The 25678-nt window shown below is 37.5% G+C and overlaps 1 protein-coding gene across 4 annotated transcripts in view; it reads right to left on the reverse strand.

Annotated features, from left to right (window-relative positions):
• The window catches only part of WWC3 (WWC family member 3), a 101999-nt gene that overhangs the window by 55880 nt on the left and 20441 nt on the right, over positions 1-25678 (reverse strand). For 2 of the 4 annotated variants that reach the window (XM_030457942.1, XM_030457932.1), the window contains exons 2-4: positions 8877-8986; positions 3966-4169; positions 1137-1213 (exon numbers count right to left, since the gene is read on the reverse strand). In XM_030457942.1, the coding sequence (XP_030313802.1) occupies positions 1137-1213; positions 3966-4169; positions 8877-8892 (297 nt within the window). In that variant the 5' untranslated portion in view covers positions 8893-8986. Of the gene's footprint in view, positions 1-1136; positions 1214-3965; positions 4170-8876; positions 8987-25678 lie in introns of those variants that run through there. The other 2 variants (XM_030457923.1, XM_030457916.1) reach the window with 1 other exon arrangement.

Consider the following 25678-nt stretch of genomic DNA (forward strand, 5'->3'; position numbering starts at 1 on the left):
GACTTTGTTTATTTTCTTTAAATATTTTTTAAACAAATAAGGCTTAGTTTCTTGTTTACAATATCCTGACATTTAAGAGTATGTAAAACAAGCAAACACTAGTCAGCAGGCAGTAAACATATACAGATAGAATAGATGCCTTTGAAGGGTGGTGAAGGGGATTTATTTTCAGAGGCGCTCATGTGAAAAGTGGTCACTACAACACAAATGGAATGCTACCCTGGAAAGACAAATATTTTTTTATTTATTTTGTGAGCTGAGTGCCTGGAGTGCTAAATCTCATTTCACTCATTAATAAAAAGAAACATTCCATTTAGAAATGTTAAGGTTTTAGAGTTTAATATTCTAAACTGCTTTCTGTAATTGTTTATGACTGCTATATCAACTTCCTTGAAATCAATGTGCAGACTTTAACTCTTAGCTAAAGCAGCATGGAAGAAATTCAGGAAGTGAACTGTTCTTCTTGAAGCAAAGACAGTATAAAAGGTATGATTCTAGTTTAATAAATATAAAATTAATATTAAATATTAAATATATATATATATATATATATAAATGGAATATATAGAGAGAACACATATAAAAATGGAATGGTTTTATTACAGAGCTGCCTATCACTGTCAGAATGCTTGAACTCCCCTCACGGAGGAGCTCAGGCCAAATCAGATACAAAGGTCTATTCAGCACACATGTATACTGAATTGAAGATTTCCAAATAAATGGCTACATCTAGAGTTCTGTGAAATCCATGGAACCCCACTGAAAATGAAAAATGGGCAAATACGAAGGCAGTGGGTTTGAACTCCACTTAATCAAAAAAGAATATGGCTCCATAGTATTTACTACTTGTGGCACTTTGCATAGAGAAAGAAACTTCTGAAAGTGTGGCTGACAGATAGCTGTGAAAAAATCTTTATGCTTTTATCATGGAAAAAGCATTACTTTGCAAGTCACTGAAATGCAGGAAATATAGACTTGTTTTAATAGGTCAGAGTAGAAAAGCATTTTTTAATATTGTATTTCAAAAAAATGCATGCAACATCCCTGAAAATGCTAAGGTAAAAGAAAAACACCTACAACTCCTCCCTTCCCCATGCCTAATTCATATTTTTACAAAATTAAAAAAGATTACTCACTCTGTCACGACGGCTGGCTATTTCTGCTTTAATTTGATATGGGTCATACTTGGTATTAGCTGAAAATCCAGAGAATGCTAAACAAATGGAAAACAGCATTTTACTTTTTTATTCTTTTATATAGTTGTTAAGATGTGGCACTATGAAATAGACAATTGCATTAATTCTTTGTGTCATAAGTAACCAAGTTTTAAAAGAATCCTCTTTGCTGAAGTACAACCTAAAAATTTCCTTTGGCCTACCTGCATTTTTTTTTCCTCCTGAACAACAACAAAAATTGTATATAGCAGCACTGCATATTGCCTAAAAGCAACTAGCTTCCATGACAGGATGGTGACATTTACTGATGCAAGCAATTTGTGTAACAATTACAATTACTAAGTGTTTCCCAGGTACATTGCATTAACATTATGATAAGGACTGAAGTAATAAAACTACTGCCAGAATAAAACTCAGCTACAGAAAGAAGTTACCTCCTAAATCAGCAGTGCAGGGAACCAACCTAAAGACCATCCCCTGGCAAGGAGGATCTTACCACAGCATATCTAGAGGCAAGAAGTGATTTCCAGCCTGTGGCATTACAAGCTGAAGCCTAGACAGATGAAGTAGAGGTCCTCAAGGATAGGCTGGGCAGCACCAACTGTGATTTATTGAGTGAGCTCTTCAGAGCAGCACTGGCCCACTGAAAAATGCCTGGTATGTGAGTGGATAGGACTGTGTTGCTAAACCTACCATCCTAGAGCTGAAATCTGCTGCTTCAAAATCCCCATCTGGGTCTGTGCTGCACAGAGCCTTTCAACTCTCTAAAGAACCCTGCAACACCAAGGCCATGTCAAGCATGCAGGAACTTGCCAAAATGAGTAGTCATGCCTAGACTAATTCTCTAAATCCAGGATTTTCTATGGATTTTTTTTTTTTTTAACAGTGCTGATGACAACTGAGTCACAAAACTGCTGCATGGGCACCTCCCTGCCAAGCCACAGCCACTGAGCTCACATCACCTCCCACTCATGAGCACACGACACTGAGTCAATAGCAGCACCCACAAGAAAAGAGGAGGAAAACAGTTTGTGAAGTTTTGGTTCTTTTAATGCAATAGATTGAAACAAGTGGTAGTGGAGGCAGGAATATTCACAATATAAGCACCCAGTTCTGGAGATATAATTGCACTTGGATTAGATGTAGGGTTTTTTTAAATGATTTTATAGCATCTCATTATTGGTTCCACAGATAAGCCTTAAAAAAAAAAAAAATAAAATCTATCAGAAGATCAAGGAACACAGAAGTCAGCAAACATAGCATTTGCATTCATGTCACAGATGACCTCCAATTTTGTCATTTTTAGTGATATTTTGTTGCTGTTTCAAGCAATTTGTTTTTCAAAGAGCTTTAGAAGTAGGAAAAACAGGTTATATTTTGTATATTTTCTTCAGCTGAATATAGAGATAGAAACTTCTGTTCAAGTAATTCAACAAAATATCCCACTGAACCATTGTAAATTTTCAAAAAACAAAAAGCCCATGTACCTAGAGAAGTATGGTAATAAGCATAAAATTAGATTTTATAATATAAAAAATTACTATTTTTACCCTATTTCAAGTCTTCAAACAGTAAACACTCTTTAAGCATTTCCTTAATAAGAAAGAAAAAATAATTTTATTTACTAACTTCAGTACAACAGGGAAAAATAAGACTAGTCTGTTCAGTTATGTCATAAATTGAATTACAGTATGCATATATTAAAACTAAACAAAAAAGAGATAATCTCAGTTCAACAGTAAAAGAAGACTTGGTCAAGACAATCTGGGACACCTCTGCCCAAGAAAACATCTTTTATTCAGGATTTTGGCATACATATTAATTACCTTGGCTTGAGAAATACCACTGGATCAGTAGCTTAAACACTTCTATCCAGATGCCTGCTCTGATACATCCCCCCCTCCCCCCATGAACAGGTTTTTTCAGCATTTTTGGAAAGGGCCAAGCAGAGCTTCCCATACTTATCAAGTACTTGGCATACTTATCAGCAAATCTTGCAGTTAAACAATGACCACACACAGGCATGGCAGCCACTGAAAAGCCATCAGGGCACTGAAATTCTACTATGTTTCCACATGGCTGGTGAGTATAACCACTTAAAACACTTCTTTGAAGTAGAGTGTTTTGATTCTTCAGCACAGACACCTTTTCCTGTTGCAGCAGCCAACAGCCCTGACAGCAGTGCAACAACTTCAGACTTCAACAAAAGTGTATCATCTTCTCCAGGTTACCAGAGACATCAGAAGAATGGAAAGAGCAGGAAATCCAGGCTCTACAACCTGTATCACCAGCATTAAGATCAGGGGCTGGTCTTCAAGAATGAGGTACAGTAATGAATTCCTACTTCGTGGTCAGAGGCACTCTTGACAGTGATACCTTGTCCCTCATTCTTTATTACAAAGTCAATACACCAACCACAGAAGGCTTCCCCTAAGCAGATGGCTTCCTCCCTTGTTATCCCCTTGAATAACCGGTGAATTTTGGAGTACAAGTAGCTGGCTGGTCCAGCAGCATTCAGTTTTGTCTTTGTTGCCTTGCATGAAGCATCACTATGGCTGGCTACAAGAGAGCTAGAGATGCTAGCTGGGATATATCCCTGTTAAAAGTTAAAAAGGCATATTCTAATAGAACTAATAGGAAATGGAACTCCTCAAACAGCAGAGTCAAAGGAGAGCCTTACTCACTACCTTCATTCAAAGGAGAATCAGGTGATGGAAACACATCAAACTATTTCTTATACCACATTGTGAGAAGCAGGTGGGTAAAACAAGAACAGAATAATAAACTTACAGCTGGCATAAGAACGGCTGTCATCCTCACACATTTTGTGCAACTGCTGATACTCTTCTTGGGCCAGTTCAAAACGCTGTTGCTTTATTTGGTATATCTCTTTCTTGGCATTGAGTGCCTCCTGGGCAACTATTAAATATTCCTTCAGCATGCGTTCCTGCTCCCTTCTCCATTGCTCCCTTGGGTCCTCAATTTGTGTGAGCTCTAAGGAGAAAAGCATGAAAAAAAATAATGGTAAGACACTCTGTCCCACAAAGAACAAATTATTTTGCTAAGATCTGTTCTAGCACCCTTAACACTACAGTGCTCAAACTCACTCCAGCCTGGACAAGAAGCAAAGATGCAGAGTGGAAGACCAGGAAAAGCCTCTTCAAAGTAGAAGGCAATTAAATTTGATTCTTCTGTTTACAAACCAGAGCAAGTCCAAAGAAAACATGAGAAAATTATGAGAACTAGCTAAAATTCCAGAACCACAAAGGCATCTCAATGCTTAACCCGTAACTCTGTGTATAATTGGAACAACCTTAATATACTACACAGAATTTCACAAGTAAAACATCCTGAAAGATTAATGACTACACCTGTGTAATTAAGAAGAATAAGGTAATTCAACAGAAAAGTTAACAAATCAATCTCAAATCCCTAAAAGCATTTAAATGGCTTCTTTCTTTTGTCTTAAGGAACACACCCTCATGCTCTCTATTCACAGGGTTTAGGTCATATTCAAACACAGATCAAAACCAGGGTTCCACTACAAAATTATTTTCCCTATGTATTGATATTCAAAGTTATTACAGTACAACAACCTCACTGCAGTTGCAAAGACTTTTGAGAAGGACACATTCACTAAAATCCTAAAACATTCTGTTGAGGTTTTTTTTCGGATGTGGTTTTTTTTCTTGGTTGGTTGGTTAGTTTTTTGTGATGATGCTCAAGCTAGCAAGTAAGTTTTACACAAGCATGTCCACATAAAAGTCCCATGTTGAAGTGAATGTTAATTTCTGATGACTGAGGCTCTATCAGTAAGAAGTTGCTGCAGACATGACGTTGGCGTTGAAAGAACCTGCGACACAGTCAGGATGCAAACACCCAGTCATTTTTTCCAAGCTTAACGTCTTATGAGAGATGAAAGCCAGTTATGTTTTGTATTAATCTTGTGTACATCATTTACTATATAGCTGTCAGTAATGAACTAAGAAACTATAAAACATTGAGCCTGATGCATGAAGAAATATAATGCTGTCATGGTCATGCTGGAAGCTCTACCATTTGAGAGCCATCTTAAAAGTAACTAACAAAACCACAGAGCTCATCTATGAGCAGTACTTCAAACAGGTTTATATATTTGGTTCCTAATAACCTTTCCTCTCAACAGCTCTCTATTTTCTCCCCATGTCCTAGGGACCCTTTATTCCCAGCAGTACCTTCTGGCTCCAATCCCCCAAACTACCTCTGCAGCCCAGGGCAGGATAGGCTGTGGCTTGTCCCAGTCTCCATAAATCCTTCTCTGGATGCAGAGAAGGCAGAAGAAAACAGAATACACATTGCATCCCATCCTTTGCTGAGAGCATGATAATTCACAATGCTATCTTGTCCATCCGTAAGTATTCCTGAAATCTGTCCAAATTTAATATTCCTAAAACTGCTAATCCTCTATGGTAACTATGAAGACATTAATAAATATTTATAAGACTGGAAAGTTGGCTCCTAGTAAGTGTCTCTTTTTGAACAGGAAATTAATAGTTTTAAACTCAATAAAGGCTAAAATGTTACGTTGTATTCACATTAAGCTTTTGAGGTCTTATAAATTCAGGGCATTCCTCAAATTATTTGAGAAATCTTCTCAAAAGCTAACAGCATTCTTCTGAGGCAGAAAACTTCTTTAGTATAGTGGTGACATTCTCATCTGTTTATTATAAAGTACAAAGGCTTCACTTTGCCCTGGACTTCTATACAAGTTCACCATGTCACAACAAAAGTAAAGCTATATCGGGTATAAAAGAAGTTCACTTCCTTCATTTCTTCATAACTGATTAAAAGAAATAATATAATAATAATAATCAGTGATTCAAGAACAGCCCCAGATAAATATATTTTTATTCAAGAATATAATTTTAGCAGATAATATATTATTCCCCCACTTGGGAATGCCCAAATGGTTAAAGGAGACTTCAAAGGCCCCCGAGACTCTGAGGAGGAGAGAAAGGAATTCTGCGGCTGGCAGCCACCAAGGCTTTTAAGCAATGTTTGGACAAAAGCCAAGAGCAGCTTAGTAAGGGTGTCAACAAAGTACTGAATTTACAGAACAAGATGGTGATCAGGCTTGGTAGCACCATTGAGATTTCTAGAAGATTCCTCTGTTCCTGGGATTTCTCAACATAAATGGAAAAATATTGCTTAAAAATATTATTATTACTTTCTGGGTAAATAAATAGAGCAAGTGGTTTGGAAAAATCAGATGTATTTTTTTTTTCCTCTTTTGAAAAGGGCAAAAAGCTTGAGACAGTGCAGAAAGTCTAAGTAGTGCCTGGTAAGCATAACTTTAGGAAGACTTTCTTGGAATCATTCCTTACATTTTCCCACAGTGTTTCTTGAAACTGAAGTACTTCTAACTGTTTTATCAATTAACAAAGAGCTTCACTGCTGCATAAAGCATTTAACCAAGTCGTTACAAAAAGCAGCCCAAATGTTCTCATGTGCAAGCTGCTGTTCCAAACCTTTTAAACATAGTTCAGAATACAATGTAAGGTACTCATTTCAGAAAAAAAATTCGGTTCCTAGACCATCTCTGCCACTTGTCTGACACCATCTCATGATGCTTATTATCATGTAGTCATTAGTTCTCACTTCAGCAAATGAGGTTAATGCAGTCTTGATTGGTACCTTTGTTGTCCACAGTTTAAACTGGACCAAGTATTATAGAACCATAGAATCAAGTATTCTAATAAATTTTGAATAATTATTATCCAGCTACAATATCAACTCTTCACTCTGAATACGAATCTTGCTTGTATATGCAAACACTCTACTAGCCTAAGGGTGACAAACCCGTTTTGCTGTGACGGCTGTATTACCATTTAGGATAATATCTGTGGGCTACAAGTAATTAGTTATCATGAAAGAGACAAATTTTGCAACCTTGTAAATTGTAGAATGATTCCTTTCACTCAGTTCAGGCCTGGTGCTATGAAGTTTCTTCTCCTTTCTTTCCCACTTTTATTTAATTTCTAATATGATTAGTGTTACTTTCACAGATTAATTTATATTAATCTTTTCTTTCTGGGAATTTGATTTCTCTCTGTAAAGACTCTCTTCTTTGTTTTTTGCTCTCAATTGCAGAGAAAAAAAATGCAAGCCAGATCTGACACACCTACAGTGATTAATATTCTTTCCCTAAGTTCATATTTGATGCCTGTGGTAAATCAACTACTAACAAAGTTTGAAAGGCAAAAGGGACTATTATCTTTTGCATGCAATGGTGATACCTGTTCCTAGTGGTAGGAAGCTTTAGTAGCTTTTTTAAATCTTTGGACTGCAATGGGAATTCATGTTCTCACTATCTATAGGTGCTCCTAAAGCCTTTTACAAACTTTAAGGGGAGGGAAAAAAAAAAAAAAAAAAAAAAAGAGTTGCCAATATCCATTTGTATTTTTTTAATATGTGCATTCACGCATATGTACATGTTGATGCAAGTGCACTCCATTACTGCACTCCAATGTAAACCTCACTTATTAAAATTCAACATGAACTGAAGTTACCATGACAGATTAAGCAGCAATCATTAAGCTATTACTTACTTTAAGCAATGCTATTGTAAGAATTACCTAATTGTCTCCATTTATTGCCTTTCAATTTTCTCTGCTATCTATCCCTATGATCAGTGCATTAACAGCTCTTTAAAGTTTATTATTTAATTTGTGATCTTTGTTAATTTCCCAATAAATAAGTGCCTGTGTGAGTCAAACAATATAGCAAGAAAAAATTTACTGTGCTGTTGTTTGTTTTGTTGTTTTTTTTAAGTAACTGTGAAACCATAACACACATGTAATTCCAGGGATGACAAGAAGCCAAAAACTATTTCTTCCCTCTTATTTTTTAATTGACCAGATTTCAAGTAGATAGCATGGAATCTGGTTTTAGAGATTACATTATTTCCCACTGTTGTGATAGCTCCTACAACTACTTTTTTCTCTTCTCCCTCCCTACCAGCTGCCAGTTCTCACAATACTGGAAGCATTCACTCGGTGATAAGAAGCTTAATGATAGCACCAGAACAGTAACAGCAGCAGTAGTACAAAGCTGTAAAGATAAGACATTATTTTAAAAGTAGAACTGGCAAATATGCCAGACAGTGGCAATACAAAGCCCAGCAGAAGGCCAAAGGAGAAAATGATGGAGACCTCTCCCTCTTATTTTCCAGAAGGGGTATCTGTTGATGATTTGATAGCACTTTGCACTATATTAGAGCATAAAACACTGCTTAAGAGAGGATGAGATTGTTGTATTTCATACAACCTTCAGCACTGCCCTCTCAGACCCTATTTTGGTTTTCTATATAGAGGAGTGAGCTATGGGTGACTGGAAAGACAGGAAATACAAGAGCCTAGCATGAAAATGTCATAAATGACACATGAAAAAAGCAACAAGAAAATTACTAATACTCCAGAGTATGAAAAAGCAAAACAAGATAGTCTTATACACTGTATCTTAACCACAGATTGTTAAACTATTTTCAAATGGAAGGACTGTTCCCCCATTTGAAAGATGAGAAAGCAAACACTGCAAGAAACCACTTGTATCCATGTTCTCACTCTAGTACATGGTGCATAAATGGTATTGGAAACAAAGTTTGTTTTATTAGTTTATAACACCATGCCAGGATTCTTTGAAAATAATCACACATCTACTCACGATTTATGTGGTCCATATAATAAACTCCAATCTGTTGATCATAAACAGTTTCCCATCCTAGAGGAAGCTCATCACCGACACAGTCAGCAAACGTCAACGGCTTTGTAATCCTATAAAAATAAAAATAACACAAATAAATACAAAAGGTGCAGAGTTTACAGTGCAATGAATGTTATTACATGTTTTGAAGACATCTCCATCATTTGATCACAAAGCAGTTATGCTGCTTAGGAATGTGCTAATTATTACAAACACACAGTTTCAAAATAAAATTTCATTTAAATATGCTGACAGGCACTCCCCAAACAAGTAAGACAAGCTTCTCCCTTTAGGTTTCTATGTTTAACAGTTTAATTACAGTGGCATGAAGTCCTGCCCATTTTTTCTCCCATACTACAAAGAACACAAACTGAAACTGGTGAAGCTGGAGTTCACAAATGCTAAAAATTACTAGAAGCTCTAGAGGCTTTAACTTCTTTCAGTGTCAAAGCAGTATAATTGTTTGCCCTTAAAAAAAAATCACATTAGTTTTTTGAAAGCACTATATAATAGATTTCTCCTCTTTCCAATTATGCATTTCCAACTGTAAATGACACACTTTTGGTCCAGACGCATCCGAATTATTTTCTCTCCTCCTCAAAGCATAAGAGAGACAAACAAATGTCTCTAAAGAATTCTGAAGCCACTAACTAATAAGTAACAGTATTATTACAGTTTAAAATACCACACCCCTTGCTAGGCAAACTCTTGACAGACCAGTGGGTAATAGAAAATCAAAACAGCGATTTCAGTACTGACAGAAATATTGTAAACACTAGGTTATAAATTCTGCAGAAAGACCCTCTATCAACATCATTCTAGAACATAAGTGTATATTAAAAAAAAATAGGAAGAACAAGTGATGCAAATAAAAAAAAAATTCATGTTCAGTTGAATCACATCTACTTCCCAAATCATAATTTTAATCATTACTTGACCCCTCAGGGATAGTTCTCTAAAAGCTGCCACAAACAGAAAAATTGAATTCACCTGCCTCCTAAAACTAATTTAGTATCCTTGAGATTAAAGTGTTAGAACTTAACTGTAGTAGGATGGAAAAAAAATCCCTAATAGTTTCAATGCAGTGTTTGAACAGTTCTGTACAACAGTACAAAAGATTAAGCTATTCAGGTCAAACAATAAGGAGCTTGATCATATGCTATGGACTGTCAAATGCATATAAACAGTTTAATAAGATGAAGATAAACATAAACTTGCACACCACCATTTAAAGTAAAAATGTTCCCTTACTGATAAATATGTAGTTTACATTATACAATCATGCAAATCCAAAGCTTCTTTATTCAAGAAAGAAAATGTTTCTATTGACTGGTATGTGCATTCATCCAATAATTTATCTAGCTGTCAGGTAGACCAAATATTGCCAAAATGCTTCTGACCTCCTTGGAACTAAGTCAAATATTGAAAATATAACATATAGAATTTTTTCTTAAACCTCATGACTTTGTTCTCAAGACATCATGTTTACAATTTCTCAAAGTAGTCTAGACATTGGCTCCTAAATTACCACACTATAGACAAGATTTTCTTTGGAATGAGTTATGAGACACCCTTCCCTGTTATACAAACACATCCTCACCTCCTTTATTCATAAATAAAACCTAGACATGATACTCTAACATTTCACACTGCAAGAACTTAAATTCAGTGCTCTCCATGATCCCACCAGGGTTCAGACTGCCAGGGCAAGCACAACACTCAAGTTTCTGGAAAAGGGAAACTGCAGAAAGCCAATGCATCTGGTCTAACCAGTTTTCATTCCAATGTTATAAGGCATGCATGAACAGTTTAATTAATGGTTTTGAAGAAAACCTTGCAAGAGAAAGAATACATAAAAAGTTGTCTTCCATGTATTCCAATCATTATTATTTTGATGTTGCTCATTTTAAACTACATTCGAAGTTGCTCCAAACTGGAATCCCTTCAGACAAAGCAGTGTTACTCTGATTCTCAATCCAGTCACATTTACATCTCTGTAGCTTGAAATGCCTTCATTCAACTCATCTAGGTTAAAACATGTAAATCTCAGACTAAGGATTGACTCTCCTGGGGTTTTGCACTGGTTTAACTCTGTTTTGGTTTAACGATGCCAACCAAAAAACCACATTTCTGGTTTAACCACTACAACTCTGAGGACAAGATAATTTTTTTCAAGTTAAGGAAACTAATGGCTTCTAGAAAAAGGAAGACAGAATGGAACAGATTCAGATACGGATCCTGGAGGTCAGTCACAAATCACAGAACTAGACTGATGAAACTAAGCATCTTCTCAAAATGCTACTTAACTTTTTTTACTTCGCTTAAGCTCTGTAAAATATGACAGTTTTTTTTCTGCTTGTATATAAAGAATCATACAAGGTACAACATAAAGATACACTGATAAAAAATTTGAAGTATTAAAAGCAAAAACTTCTTAAGTATTATAAAGACACACAGAATAAAAACGCTGTCATCTTTAATGAAATAAAGAACTAGCTAGGGCTGCCCTGAACTATGCTATTCACAGCAGTAAACAAACAAAGTCATTTTATGTCACCAGTGATCCCTTCCTGTCACCCTGAAACAACAGATAGACACCAATAAGGATGTTATGATTTATGTTTATAACATTAACTGGTACAGTTCAGGTACAAGTGACAGTCATCCACAGGGGTCAATTTTGCAGGTATCAAAGAGCCAACCAGAACTTCAGATTAATTTGCTGATTCTTCATCATCTTGAAATGTTTAACCTTTCCAGTTATTACACACCCAATCTCTTGTGACTGTGAAACCTTCAAAAGCAAATACAGAACCACAAAAGAAGGCTCCTATAACCCAAATCCTGCAAACCAAGCTGAGAGAAAAATTTGTGAGCATTGTCATGCACCTGGGATCTCTCAGCTCTAACTCTGTACAAATTGAATGTCTTCATTAAGAAGAAATTAAAACCTGATTTTTGCATGCAGCAAAATAGACATATCTGAAACCTCATATTTTATTAATATTTCTTCTGCATTGACTATCAAGCTAAACAGTTAGAATACAGAAATCAAACTACAAAATAAAAGTGAACAGTTAAATAAAACTATTTCTGATTAAGAGGTGCTCTTCTTCCTCCTTTTAATCTATTATCTTTTTTATCTATTACCAGAAATATTCCAGAATACATTACTACAGCTTTTTGAATATGCAGGAGGAACAGATATTTCTTGAATGCATCAGTTCATGGTAGGGAGTGGGTGGGAAGGAAAGAAGACAGTAAAAATCAATGGCTAAATACCATTTTAGATTAATTACTGCAAAACTCCTCTCAGCTTTACTCTACTTTGTTAACAGTATAATTTCAACCCCCCAAAAACCTACAGAAAACCTCACCCTTTAAATAATAAAGGAACTCTTTTGGTTTCAAAGAAAAGGTTTCCTTCAGCCCTCCAGAACACAGTTTAACCAATAGCAGCAGTTTCATTCCATGGATTTTCAAGAACATAACCAGATGACTAAAAACACAAGGCAACAGAAAATATTAGGTAAGATCCTCAATCATTCCGTGGTAATGATGCCACATCAGAGGACCCTGGCTCCTTGAAATCACTAGTTGGGCAAAACTTCCCTGGGAGGAACTAAATTAAGACAAAGAGAGCCAGTTTTTGCAAGATCTTGAAGAGGTACTCAAAAAGGTGTTTCCAAAGTAGAAAAATGGATGCAAACTAGCTACCATCTCTCACACCATGCCTAGATGCCTTATCTTCCAAAGTGGGCCTGAATTAAGAAGAAAGCACTAACTACGAAGGCTAATTGTGAACAAGAAGCAGCAAGCTCAGAAGAAAGGCCACACCATTTCTAAGGGAGACAGAGAAAAGGGTGCAAGAACATCAACAGCCAATAACGTTTTTATTTGTTTCCTGACTTTGGACAGGTCCAACACCAGAGGCAGAAAATGGCCAATAAAATCTGTCCCCAAGTGACAATGAGGAGAAACATTCTCTTCAATCGTTCTCCTAATTGTTGTGACAAATGCAAATTATATTAATTCACACTGTGAAAAACAAGTATTAGGATAAATGGAAAAATAATGAAACATTCTGATAAATCTAGCAATAGCTTATCCAAAGTCAAGTATTATGCTGAGCATATTAAGGTTTAGGCCAAATGTTATTTCACTCAACCACAAAGCAAAAAAAATCCCCCAAAACACACACACACACACACACACACACACACAAATTCCCAAACCACCACCAAGGAATAAAACAGGAATAGAAGATTTTAAATTTTTTTGCTGTTATTTCACAGACAGGCAAGAAAACCTGTCTACACTGAGGAGGAAAAGAGGAAGGCTGTTGTTATTCTGTTTTTATTTGTTATTTGTTTTTAAAAGCCACACTACAAACCTGGAGACACCGTCCACCACCTCAGGTCTAGGCAGGGCTGTGCTCCAGGGCTTGCAGGACAGAGAGGACCTATGACCACCCAGCAGCCCCAACTCACAATGCTCCTCCAACCTGAAGAAATCATCCCCTTCCTCAGCAGCCCTTGCATCCCACCCTGCCAAGCAAGGACACACCAGGCACATGCTGCCTGGCTGCTAAAAGAAGGGGCTTCCTACATGGCTGGCTCAGAGAGAGAGAGATGCACCACTGTTCCACTGTGGTTGTCCTCACTCTTCATCCTCTATCATGGACTCGGCTCTCCTCAGGTATTCAAGTCATAAAAATAAGCTGATTTTGAAATAAAGTTCAGCAAATTACACGCTGACTGCTGAGTCAAAAGAACAAAGTTCACCAAAGTGTATTTTCAAGATAAAAATCCCTTAGAATTATTTTTTTTTAAAATCCAAATCATGTATCTTTGCTTTACTGCATAATTTAGCCTCAAGTTCTGAATAAAATACCTTACTGGACTCACAATCCTTCATTAAAATAAACCCACAATAGAGATGGCTGTACAGAAACTTACACAAATGAGATTCTGTGCTCAGGATAAAGACTTAAAGAATGTAACTGTATTCCAAGTCTTTGCTGGGATACATTTCCCTTAGAAACAAAATGCTACCCTACAGCAAGGAAGTAACGGAATCAACTCTTTTAAAGGTCACTTGAAATTCAGTCTTTTTAAGATCAGGCTGTATTTCACAGTGATTTTCTTTAAAAAACAAACAAACAAGCAAAAAAAAAGCCCCAAACAAAACCAACATAACAAAAAAACCCAAGAGCAGATAAGCACAAGGAAGAGTGGTAATAGTGTCAAATCAGTGGTTTTGATTCAATCACTTTTACAGTAATATAAGTCAACACAGCATACATCAATGTGGAAAACATGAGGCACAGAATGGCATTAGCCAGCTACAGTTAAGAATCAACACCTAGGTGTGGAGAAAAGTTCACTATTAGGCAATTTATTAATTTCTGGATTTTTTTTTTAAATGGGAACAAGTGTTAAATACCTTTAACACTTGGTATTACAAACTTGGACAACCTATATTGAGATAGCTGACAAGCATGTCATTCCCACAAATATCTGAGTTAGTTGCTGATCCCCATCTCCTGAGCCATGGGGTTTGCTGGTGTTTACAGCCTGGCCACCAAGTTGGTGGCCATTCCTTTTAATCCCCCCTCTGTAAGCTACTGCTTCAGGAGCTGGGTAGAAAGCTCTAACATCTGCGCAACAAGGCAGCTTGGGTAGTAACTTCATCAGCCATCCTATTCCTCAGCAGAGGACATATTGTACTTTTGATTTTGTCCTTTATCATACTTCCAAAAGCAGCTAAGAAATACTGGCTTAGTATGTTGAAACAAAATAAAATGCTGTGTCCAGCTGCAGCTCTTGCATGATCTGTCTGGCTGCTCAGGAACTGCTGAAAGTTTCACACAAACAGCCAAGTCTTCCAAGCAGCTATCCATTTATTAACAGCAGCTACAACCCATGCCCAAGTTCAGGACACAAATACCATGGGAAATTCTCACTGAAAATATACTCACATTTCATCAAGATGATTGATATTCTTTCTTCAAAATTCATAGCTGGGTTAAGTCAGTGCTTTCAGGAAAGTAATTTTTATTTCCACTATTTATTATTTTTTAAGACTATCCATGAGCTCTAAAACACATTTTGTTTGCATATGCAGAGACAGCCTGGATTTACAAGCAGCTGTACAAAGCTGCAATCCAGAACCTGAGATGAGCAGCAGGGCAGAGGTAACCACAGGAGGGGTTGGCTGAAGGGAGGCAGTCTGGGCAGCAGGTGACTTTCCAGAAAAGAAACAAAAGTACACAGGCAAGTTGGGAATAAGCCATAAGAGGACAGCAAGAATAAGCGGCAGATGAGACAGTTATAGAATCATATCATAGAATGGTTTGGGCAGGAAGGGACCTTAAAAATCATCTGGCTCCAATCCCCCTGCATGGGCAAGGTCACCTCCCACTGGACTACGCTGCTCAAAGACCCATCCAGTCTCTCCTTGAATGCTTCCAGGGATGGAGTAGATTCAGGAAGGAAATTAGAAGACTACAGTTCTGCCAAATTGATATCAAATAGGACCTTTGTATTGGATGTGTTCTTAGCTAGAAAGAGTAACATACAAGATATTCATAACTTTTCTTTTGCCAGTCCTAATAAAGCTGCCCTTGTTACTCAAACTCTCCAAATACTTACAAGATCTTCTTAAGGACTTACATATTGAGAGTGAAAAACAAACAAACAAACAAACAAAAAAAACCAAAAACCAACCCACAAATGGATAAAAATCAAAAGCCTAAACTGAAAGATAAATAAAAGTTAATGGGGAACTTCAGAATCTGAGAAGCAAGCTGAATTATTCCACCAGTGCAAGTAGCCTAACATGACACTACACCTGTCCAGGCACAACACAGCTTTAGAGAGGTCAAGTACAGCAGTGTTCTGCTTTTCTAGTTTCACTGATTTCGAATTTATCTTCCTAACTTATTCACCAATTTCTGTGAATAGGAATTCTTCCAACTACATGCTATTGGTAACTGAGGTCCTAGTTAAGCACAGGCCAGCCCTGCAGATCATCCCTTTATTTCTTCCATCGTGCAAACCACAATTCTGTGATCTGATGCTGGAGAAGAGAAAGTCACACAGCTCTCAATCTTCTATAAACTCAGTATATACAAAATCCTATTTCTAGGTTCAGCTTGGTGTAACAAACTACTCAGCAGCTGTATCCTTAGTTTTACCATCACCCTTGTGGTTGCAGAACTCAAATTTCTGACTAGCTTACTTGGGCACAATCCAGCCTACCAGTTAACTAAACCATCAAAGAGGAGCCACTAGAAGAGGTGATGAGTTGCTATATACAGAGGACTGTATATGTGCTTGTGTGTTAAGTGTATATATAACACACTAAATTTCTCTCTTTTGACTGTTAGTCACAAGTATTGTATGCAAATACCAGATAAGGAGGAAGCACCTACACTTTCTTAATGGAAGTAAACTGAGCATGGGTGCAGAGGTACATCTGTAGGATCCTATCAGCAAGGTCTTGCAAATAAGCCCTTTGGACATGAACAAGAGTAACAGGAGGAGTTCAAGTGAGGAAGAAAACCAAGCAGACAAGAAAAGGGAGGTTCTCAGCAGGTAAGAAGGAACAAAAAATGGATATAAAATTCTGAATTCAAGCCCATGAAGTTGCACGTTAGAAAAAAAGGAGGCACCAAAAGAAGCTTTACATACCAATAACAAGTCATTAAAATGGTCTTATATGCTGCAAAACACTATGATGTAGTGGAATACTTGCTGCATATCATGCAGGATCATTTCAAGTTTATTTCAAAAAAGATAAGCACATCTTCACTATTATATTGCTTCCTCTTTTTTTCTAGTTTATTATTGGATATCTGTCAAGGGGTAGAAAAGCAAAAGGGTGAAGTCCTTCATAGCTGCCTTCCCAACTACTGTTCCCCTCACTAATCTCGCATGTCCTATATCCAGAAAGACTATGTCAGCATTTGCCAACTATCTTATTACCCTTAAGTTTTACCTTTCTAGACTAAACTTTCTTCAAAGACTTGAAGTCTCTGGGATTATTCCTAACATTATAGCAGAGATTTTTCTAAGATGTTTTACTAACTGTCAGTAATACAAGTTTCTGCCCATTTGTAATGGTTGGCTCTGCACTGCTGAAGGCCTACTCCTCACCCTAAATTTACCATTGCTCTTTACCAACTAGCCAGACTGGAAATAACTATATATATATATGCATATATATATGTGTGTGTGCGTGCGTGTACATATAAACACACACTTGGGCAATGCCTTGATTTGTCCTGATACCATTTAAGTGTCAAATGCCAGAGGCATAACATTATTCAGTAAGAAAAAGCACTGTAGAACACTTTTGTGAGCAGTTTGTAGCTTCACACCACTTCAGACAAGTCTCAGTCAGCAAAACTGAGAAGATAACTGGCAATCTTTGGGCTGACTAGAAGGCAAATAATTGAAGCCACAGAGGCTAACACTGGAATCTTGAGGTATATCCACAATTATATCCTGATGTGGTCTACAAGTGCTTATTGACCAAAGAAAACTTCTCTCATCCACTTGACAAGGCCCACCATGCCAGAAAACATGCCAATGAACGTGATGCCAAAGGGATTTTACACTTGGAGTATAAAATGTAGTCTAGGAGAAGCAATGTTTTAGAAAAAGCTATAGCCAAATCATACTTAACTAATAGTGTTTCCTGAGAGGCACAGTGAAGTTTAATGAGCTTAGAAACAGACATCTGTCACATCTATGTGCACAAACAAGCTCAGAACTGCTGTCAGTGAAAATTCAGGTAATTGGATATTTTAAAACATCTTAAGCCCAAATCCTGGAAGAACTTATTATACTTGGAGTGTATTTAATTAAATTTTACTGAAATTAATTTGATGAAACTATTTCTACCAATAAGTATTACTCAATGATACTAACAAAAGAGAAAACACACATTAAAAGCTACCAGAAACCATGTCTAGAGAAATGAAGCAGAAAGTGATAAACAATGGGAAGAAAAAGCAAATGCAACTGGACAGAGTATAAAACAATCAGTGGGAAAATATATATTCAAGAGATTGCTCTTTTCAAGTCTAGGAACAAAGTGATGTATAGGTAAGTGCCAGAATGGTATGTGTACCATGACTTCACATACCTCCTGTTAAAAACAAATTGTGAGGTAAAACAGTAAACAGATGCCTCACACCCAAAAAAGTCTACACTGTCATCTAATATTAGAAATTCAAGACAGGACTTTCTCATTTAACCTTTTCGGGAAGTTTTGCTTCTCCTTCGTCTCCTCGAGGCTGCTTGAAGAGTGTTACACTTGTCCTGCATTTTCCTAAAAGAACCCCAACTGATGTTTCTCAAACACATTGAATCACTACATTCCTGGAAGTTATAAAGCACTCTCCTACCATTTCTGTGTAACATCTTCTAATGTGTTACTGCACTGTCACCTGCCAGCTGTGTCTGTAGAGCAGAGAAATTCTGCCCCAAGCCCACCTGAGTGGCGTGGGTGCCCATGGGCACAGAGGGAAACCTACAACCCAAGAGGGCATTACACTGAGCTCCAGCAGACCCCTGCCCAAACTATGCCAGATATCTGCAAGGCAGGCTTTCCAGACTGCTGAAGTTTCTGAACTACATTATTAAAGCAATACTTTACGTGCAAGTGAAAGAGCGCAACTAATGAGACACACGCACACGATCCAAGGGCAGCGTTTCAATCACTTGCCTGAAGAGCTACTAAGCTTGACTTAGCTCTGAGCCACTGAAGTGGAAATATGTTGACAGGATCTTTGAAGCTTTTGGTCTCAGCCTGCGTTGCTTGCAAGCTGTGATCTATAGCTGTCACCTCATTATTTAAGTTTTTTTTCGCTCTTCCAGGAGTTAGAGACACTTAAGTCAAGCGCATAGGGGCACACGTCTCAGCTGTGGCAATGGGCAAGTCAATAGTGAATACTGTATTCATTACTGTACACATACAGACATCCTCAATCTACTTACTGATTTAAAAGCTCCATATTGTAACTGGTATTACAAAACTAGTTAATGCTTACCTTTAAGGTATTACGAGTGGTCTAAAAATAAACCCATTGCAAAAAAAGACTTCAAATATCTTTTACTAATCCAAACGTATCAGGAAATCTGACAAAACAAACTATCTCCCTAAAATCTTCACGTCTTTTATACCACTAGAGCAAAAATCCCCTCGCTAAGGAAAACAGTTTCCTTAAAGTCCAAAAATACCTAAGGGAAAAAAGCAACAACTCTGTAATGGCTGGCTACATCTTCTCCACACTCTTTGCCTTTACTTTAAAATTACAGATATAGCTGCCAAATTATTAACACTTTATGGCATGCTAGTTCGTACCATTTCTAGGTGTTGATTCAACACTTTTGACCTATCAGTCACAAATATAAGTTCATGTAAGCTACAGGTACATAATGTTAATGCAGGTGTTGGGGAGAAGATTCTCTAAAATATGTAATTAAAATCTTACATCTACTTCCACACTCCAGGTTGACCCACTCGACAATCAGTAATTTTCAAGTCCCTGTTTTCCCAGTATTTAATATTCCCAGTATTACCACTATTCCTCAAATACACTTGACTCCTACACATTCTTCCTTAATGTTTACCTTGCAAACTAACACAGTCTATTCCCACATCAGTATTAAGTGAGTTAGTAATATATTCTGAAGAAAAAGCTTACAGATTTATGTTTATCTGAAATTTTTTAAGACACTGAGGTAATGGAGTTTGACGCTATTACTTCTATGGTTGCCAGCAGTTGTGCAATGTATTATATTTAAGCTCTAAGATAGACCAATAATGTACTTCCAAGTAAATAATATAAGGAATTACTCATAATTTCATGGTCACGCTTTTGTTTAAATACATGAACAAAGAATGTTTTGTGAAAAATCCAGAGAAATCCAGCCAAATAATGTACTTTTTGAGATTAATAATAATGCACTAAAAAATATAAAATCTTAAAACAACTCACACAAACTCAATAGAAAAATATTTAGAAATCTTATACTAAAAATATTTTTTCTAAAATACTTAAACAAAGACTAAGCACAACTAGTGTGGATTTTTTTAGAGTATAAAATTTCAGATCTAACAAAAAAATTGGAAAGTAAAAAAAATTCATCATGAGATAAAGGTACAATTATAGAAGACACACCATGACATCAAACCTACACTGACGTTATTTTGAACATACCTAAACAACCACAAGCAACAAGTACCTGTTCACTGAAATGGCAGTAGAAATTAGATTTAATTTGTACAGTAACATACCAAACAGACATCAACAGTAAATGGCTTCCTCTTCTTCTTCACCATCTCCTATGACCAAGAAGGATAAAAATAGAGGCTTCCGTTTCCTTAGATTATTTCTCTTTAAACTTTTCTAGAGCGCTGAAATTAGCTAATTTGCCAGTTTCCTACATTTGTGTTAGAAAAAAAAGAGTGCTAAAAACAAGCTTCCATTTACAGCAACTCAGGAAACAGACCTCTGTTGTTCACTTTATTATTATCATTTATCATCATTTGTAAATCAAAAGTCCCTCTAGAAGTCGTAAGTGTCTGTTCCAAAATTTCTCTTTGGATATTGCTCACTCCAAGTCCCCTTGCACCACACAGCAAAATATTTTTGGGGTAATCTTTTGTACTTACATATTTTTCTGTATTTATGCATTCCTTTGCGGTTAGTCAATGCAGACTTCTTCAGTGCACAGCATTTAACTTCCCACATCCAAGAGCAGCTCCAGTAAAAGGAAAGAGAGCTTAGGAGCTGCAGAAAGACAGCTTCAGCTCCGTCCCTCCCAGCTCTGATCCTTCGAGGAAGTCGGAGCCGCAGGAAGCCTCCAACTTCCACTATGGCAGCACAGAGTGGCCCCAGCTGTCCAGGTCCATATTTTAAGGTCAGAGGGAACCACTGTCATCATCTAATTGACCTCCTGAATAATACAGGCCACAAAACTTAAGCTGGTAATTCTTGCATCTAGCCCAACATCTTGTGGTTGACCTAGAGCATATTTTCCATAGTGGTAAGAGCAGTGTTTGTTTACATTGAAAAAGATGTACGTTGCAGAATAAGTATCTGAACTGTTTGTCTAGAGGTATTGCATATCAACAAACAAAAAGTAGCAGGTATCCAAGTACTACTCCAGTACAAAGTTGTATCATCTACACATTACTGTAACAAAGTGCCACCCATTCATTAGGAAGTCTGGTATGCTACGTTAGACATTGCCTCATTAGACAATTTTTTGATGCTTCTAATTTTGCTAGACTGAAATCGTTCTGGGTGAAGTACTCCTTCCTGAGGGTGTGCCTCATTCTCATCTCCTGCAAGAAGTTTTAATTGAAACAGCTCAGCCATCTGAAACAATAAAGCAGAGGGAAAAAACACTGTACCCTCCCCACCCCCATGCTAGAATTCCTACAGCAGCCTCCCAGATAATCTCAGAGCTACTAACAACAGGATCTGGAATTTTTAAGTCTCCTACTATCCCCATGGAAAAAAATGTGCAAGTCTGGTCAAGGCACAGGGGAGTAGAAGAGGGGGAATACTGCTGCACATGCTCAACATAACTCTGTGAAGTACGGAAGCCCAGTTCTTTGCAGATTTAATCTCCACTGAACACACGCCAGCTTCTCAGGACCTCTCCTGGCTACACACCCACCCACCCCCAGCATGGCAGGATATCTCAAGGCTTGCTCCAGCTGCACAGAGCAGCTCCAGAAAAACATTTCCAGTATAAGCCTGCTCCCTGCTCCTTGTATTCCAGAACTGAGACTAGGAAGTCAGTTTCTTGTTCTCACCTCAATGCAATGCCTGTTGGCACCTGAACACCATGGAGAAAAAGAAGGAAAGAGCAGAATAATATAGAAGGATGAGCAGAACAGGAACCAGGTGCTGAAAGAAGGGGTGCTGGGATTCAGAAAGCAAGTGGTACAGAGAAGCACAGACAGAGAAGAAGCACAGGGAGAAGGGCTAACAGCAGAGGTAGAGCAGATGGGAATGGCTGGGAATAGTGTGAACACACCACAGCCTGAACAGGAGGATGGGGAAAGACAGGACTTCTCATGTATCAGGTGCTGTCTTCTATATCCCTTTGCTCTGAGACTCTGAAAAAACAGATCAGAACATAGCTTTATTCTCCCCTGTGCATTCCACTCAGCATTGTTACCCATCTCCAACAGTTTTGTATGACAGCAGGATTAACAGCTTGCTACCACTGAACTGGTGAGATCTGTGATGTCTTCACATGTGCACCCCTCTGCTGTCCAAAGCTGTGCAATCCCATCATTTTATAGAACTACTACCCCAATACTCAGTGTACAGTATGCTCAATATAAAGTAAGTAGGTATGCTTCAGTTCACTAGAGCTGCAAAAAATTAATGGGGACAGGGAAAAAACAGTAATTTGAGGGTTTCCACACAGTTACTGAATGGAATCAGTTTGCTATTAGATGAGCAAAAAAGGCAATATAGAGGAGGTGGGGGGTGAGCAAGATCTGCTCTTTGTAAAAAGCTGTTAATCCAGCTTGCAGTGCCCTATAGATGCACCTCACTCCTTGAGGGGAGTGGTGAAAGCATAAAAATCCCATTTAAAGAAAACCAGAATGCAGCCACATCAATTAAGTCAATTTCACAATAATGGCAACATGGACCTTAATTTTATCATTATACAATGTGTCTACATTTTACTATGGAACTTTAATAAAAATGAAAAAAACCTTGCATATGCATCACACAAGTATTTGCTAGGAAGAGTACATCAGGATCCATACCTTAAAAAGCTTTCTAAACTCTAAGGGAAGAAAAAAGCCTACTTGAAAACTCTAGCTCTTTTCTAAGAAAGTCATGTATACAAGCAAATGAAAACCCAAAAGCTCAAAAGCACCTCTGAATAGCCATTGCTAGCCAATGTCCAATGCTGACTCTAGGGACAGTAACCCCCAATACAAATGTTTCCATCATTGCTCATGAAGGGTTAAGCCCTAATACCACAAAAACTTGACTGTGCATGGATAAAATGTTTGGAAACCAACTAATTAATCCATTTATCTGTTTTGGTTTTACAAAAAAACAAACCCAAAAACCAAAAGCCACACTGGGAGCTACTCAGGAAATAATTAGATATTCATGAAGGAAATGAATAACTAAAACTCACGTAACGATTGATTGACCAAACAACCCTTACAAGAAAGGTGTGAAAAGAGAGACAGATACCATGTTCTGAGACACAGCCTCAACATTAAGCTCACTAAAAACTTTTTTTCATAGTAAACTGCAATTAAAACCTCCACCCAACATAACTTCTTTTTCTCAAAAAATATCAAATCTATCTTTAATGCAGAGAGAACTTATATGCAACACCACAGAAAACACAAAGACATTAGAAATACATATTAAACAAGCTGCAGGAGGAAAAATGGAGGAAGAAGGAGAAAAACATTTGCATTTCCAAGAGACCTGGCTGGTACTGAGCAACAAGGGAGGATGGACAGACGCATTCGGAAAACATGTGGGGTTTAGGTCTGACATATTAAAAATGTAAGCTCTTTTTAGTGGTAGAAAAAGGGACATAATGTTTCCTTTACTTAAAATACAGAAAATTACCTAACAAGAAGAATTATGTGAAGCCTTGTCAGAGAGACTGTTCCCTACATTTCTTTGCCCTTTGTGCTACTAGCAGAGGGAGCATCTCAACTTTTAGTTTCTTTAACTCCAACTTGCCTACTTTCTTTAAAATTATTTATGGTCAAGATCTAAACATCAATGGGACACGCACAGTCTTTCAAGTGAGGATGTAGGTACAACTGTCTCCTGGACTTAGGAGCTAACAAGTAAAATCTGAGAAGTAGCAAACTTTCCCCGACAATATGAGCTATTTCCAATTACTGAAAGATCTACTGATTCAGTCTCTGAGTAGCCTGAAAGAGAAAAATGCCACAGTTTTCAGAAGTGTTGTAAACTTGATGAGCAGTACTTCAGCAGATCCAGTGAGAGGGGAGCATGAAGCAGACTGAAACACGATGACTACTCCAGACAGCAGAAGCCTGATGTGTGCTGAAAACTTTGTGACTAAAGTCTGTCTCAGAGACCAGGACTTCAAAAACTCACCACTAGCTCCTCAAAGGCTACTGGAAAACCCAAGTGAACTGAAAGGGAAATGATGGTGCAAGAAAGTGCAAGAGAGCATACAAGCATGACAGGAAATTCACAGAAAAACGTGTTAATGATTCTTATGTGTGCTTACTTTACTCCACACATTTTCACGTTGATTTATTTTACTGTTACCCACTAAGCAAGAACACAGCCTCCCATAAGACAGCTGTAGAAGAAGAAACAGGAGTACTGCCTCTTCCCTACCCTCTCTTGTAGTTACACCACAACTAAACAACTAATCTGAAGGTGAGACCACTGTGCCTGCCAGGAAAGCCTGTCCTCTGCCATCACCCTTCATTGCTTCCTTTCACAGATCTTACTTCCCCTTACACTAACTCAAGTGTTTACATACCTGGCCACTCTTGGCATTTCCCAGTGTTAAATCCACAGGATTCTTTTTCAAAGATTTGGATTTTTTTTATTCCATCCTGTTGAACCACAACAGAAAGGAATACTTGGAAATAAAAGCTATCAGAGGAGCAAAGGTCTTCAGCTCATCCCTTCCCCATTTATCTTAGTTGAAAGTTGGAGCCTACATTATTATATAAAGGTCCTTGAGAAGTTAACTTCCTTTACAATTTTGCCCTCAAATTCAGAGTACACAATGAAGGCACCACCAATTAAATAAAGTATCATATTGCATTGAATCTGTTCCTCAACCCCAAATAAAAAGGTATTTTTAATTACCTTTCAGCAACACTACTTTTCAGCCTGATTATCTCCAAACTCTTCGGAACAGATTTCTGATGCAAGGAGCCTCATTCCACACCCAGTTAAACCCCGTTGCTGTGCTACATTTTAATGGCAGCCTGAATTTCACAGATATGACAGGTCCAGACCACCTCCTTCCCTCTGGCCATGGAGTGAGCAATGTGTCTTACTCACAATGAGTTAATGCTCCTGATTCCTGCAAAATTTAGTTTAGTTTTATGGAGATAGTTCATTTTCTGTAACTCCTCTCAACAAAGACACAGTAGTAGAGTAATTTAAGACAACAGTGAAGTCTCAAGTGGAATGATTATATGAAGAAGAACTACAACTGATCCCAAGGGAAAAAAACCAAACAAAACCCACAAACAAACAAAAAACAACAAAAAAACCCTCAAAAACCAAACTCCAAGCTCCTTACAACAGATATCAACACACAAGGCAATATTAACTATCCAAGACATCTCTAAACCACTTTCTAAGGTGGTACAACAACAATCCTAAGGGTGGACATCCACGGGTGCAAGGACACCACTAATTGAATAATCTGTTCTTCTCAAAATCCCAGCAAAGATGTAACAGGGGAATTATTTAGCATTTGCTTCTTCCCAGAAAATGAATGCTGACAGAAGCAAATGATGGGATGCCATCGTTGCCATGATAATAAAACCAGAATACTTAAAAAAATAACACACAATTTATTGACATCTGAGCCAAAACGATTTCACAACATAACATTTTATGCAATCCAAGAACAGTATAAAAGTAAACAAAAATGTTTAAAGAGCCCTTGTATATGGAGTCCAATTGCTTTAAAAAGGAAAACAAATTACGCAAATGACATTTTCAATAGCAGCTTGTC

The sequence above is a fragment of the Calypte anna genome, chromosome 1, assembly GCF_003957555.1.
Source record: "Calypte anna isolate BGI_N300 chromosome 1, bCalAnn1_v1.p, whole genome shotgun sequence".
Classification (NCBI taxonomy): domain Eukaryota; kingdom Metazoa; phylum Chordata; class Aves; order Apodiformes; family Trochilidae; genus Calypte; species Calypte anna.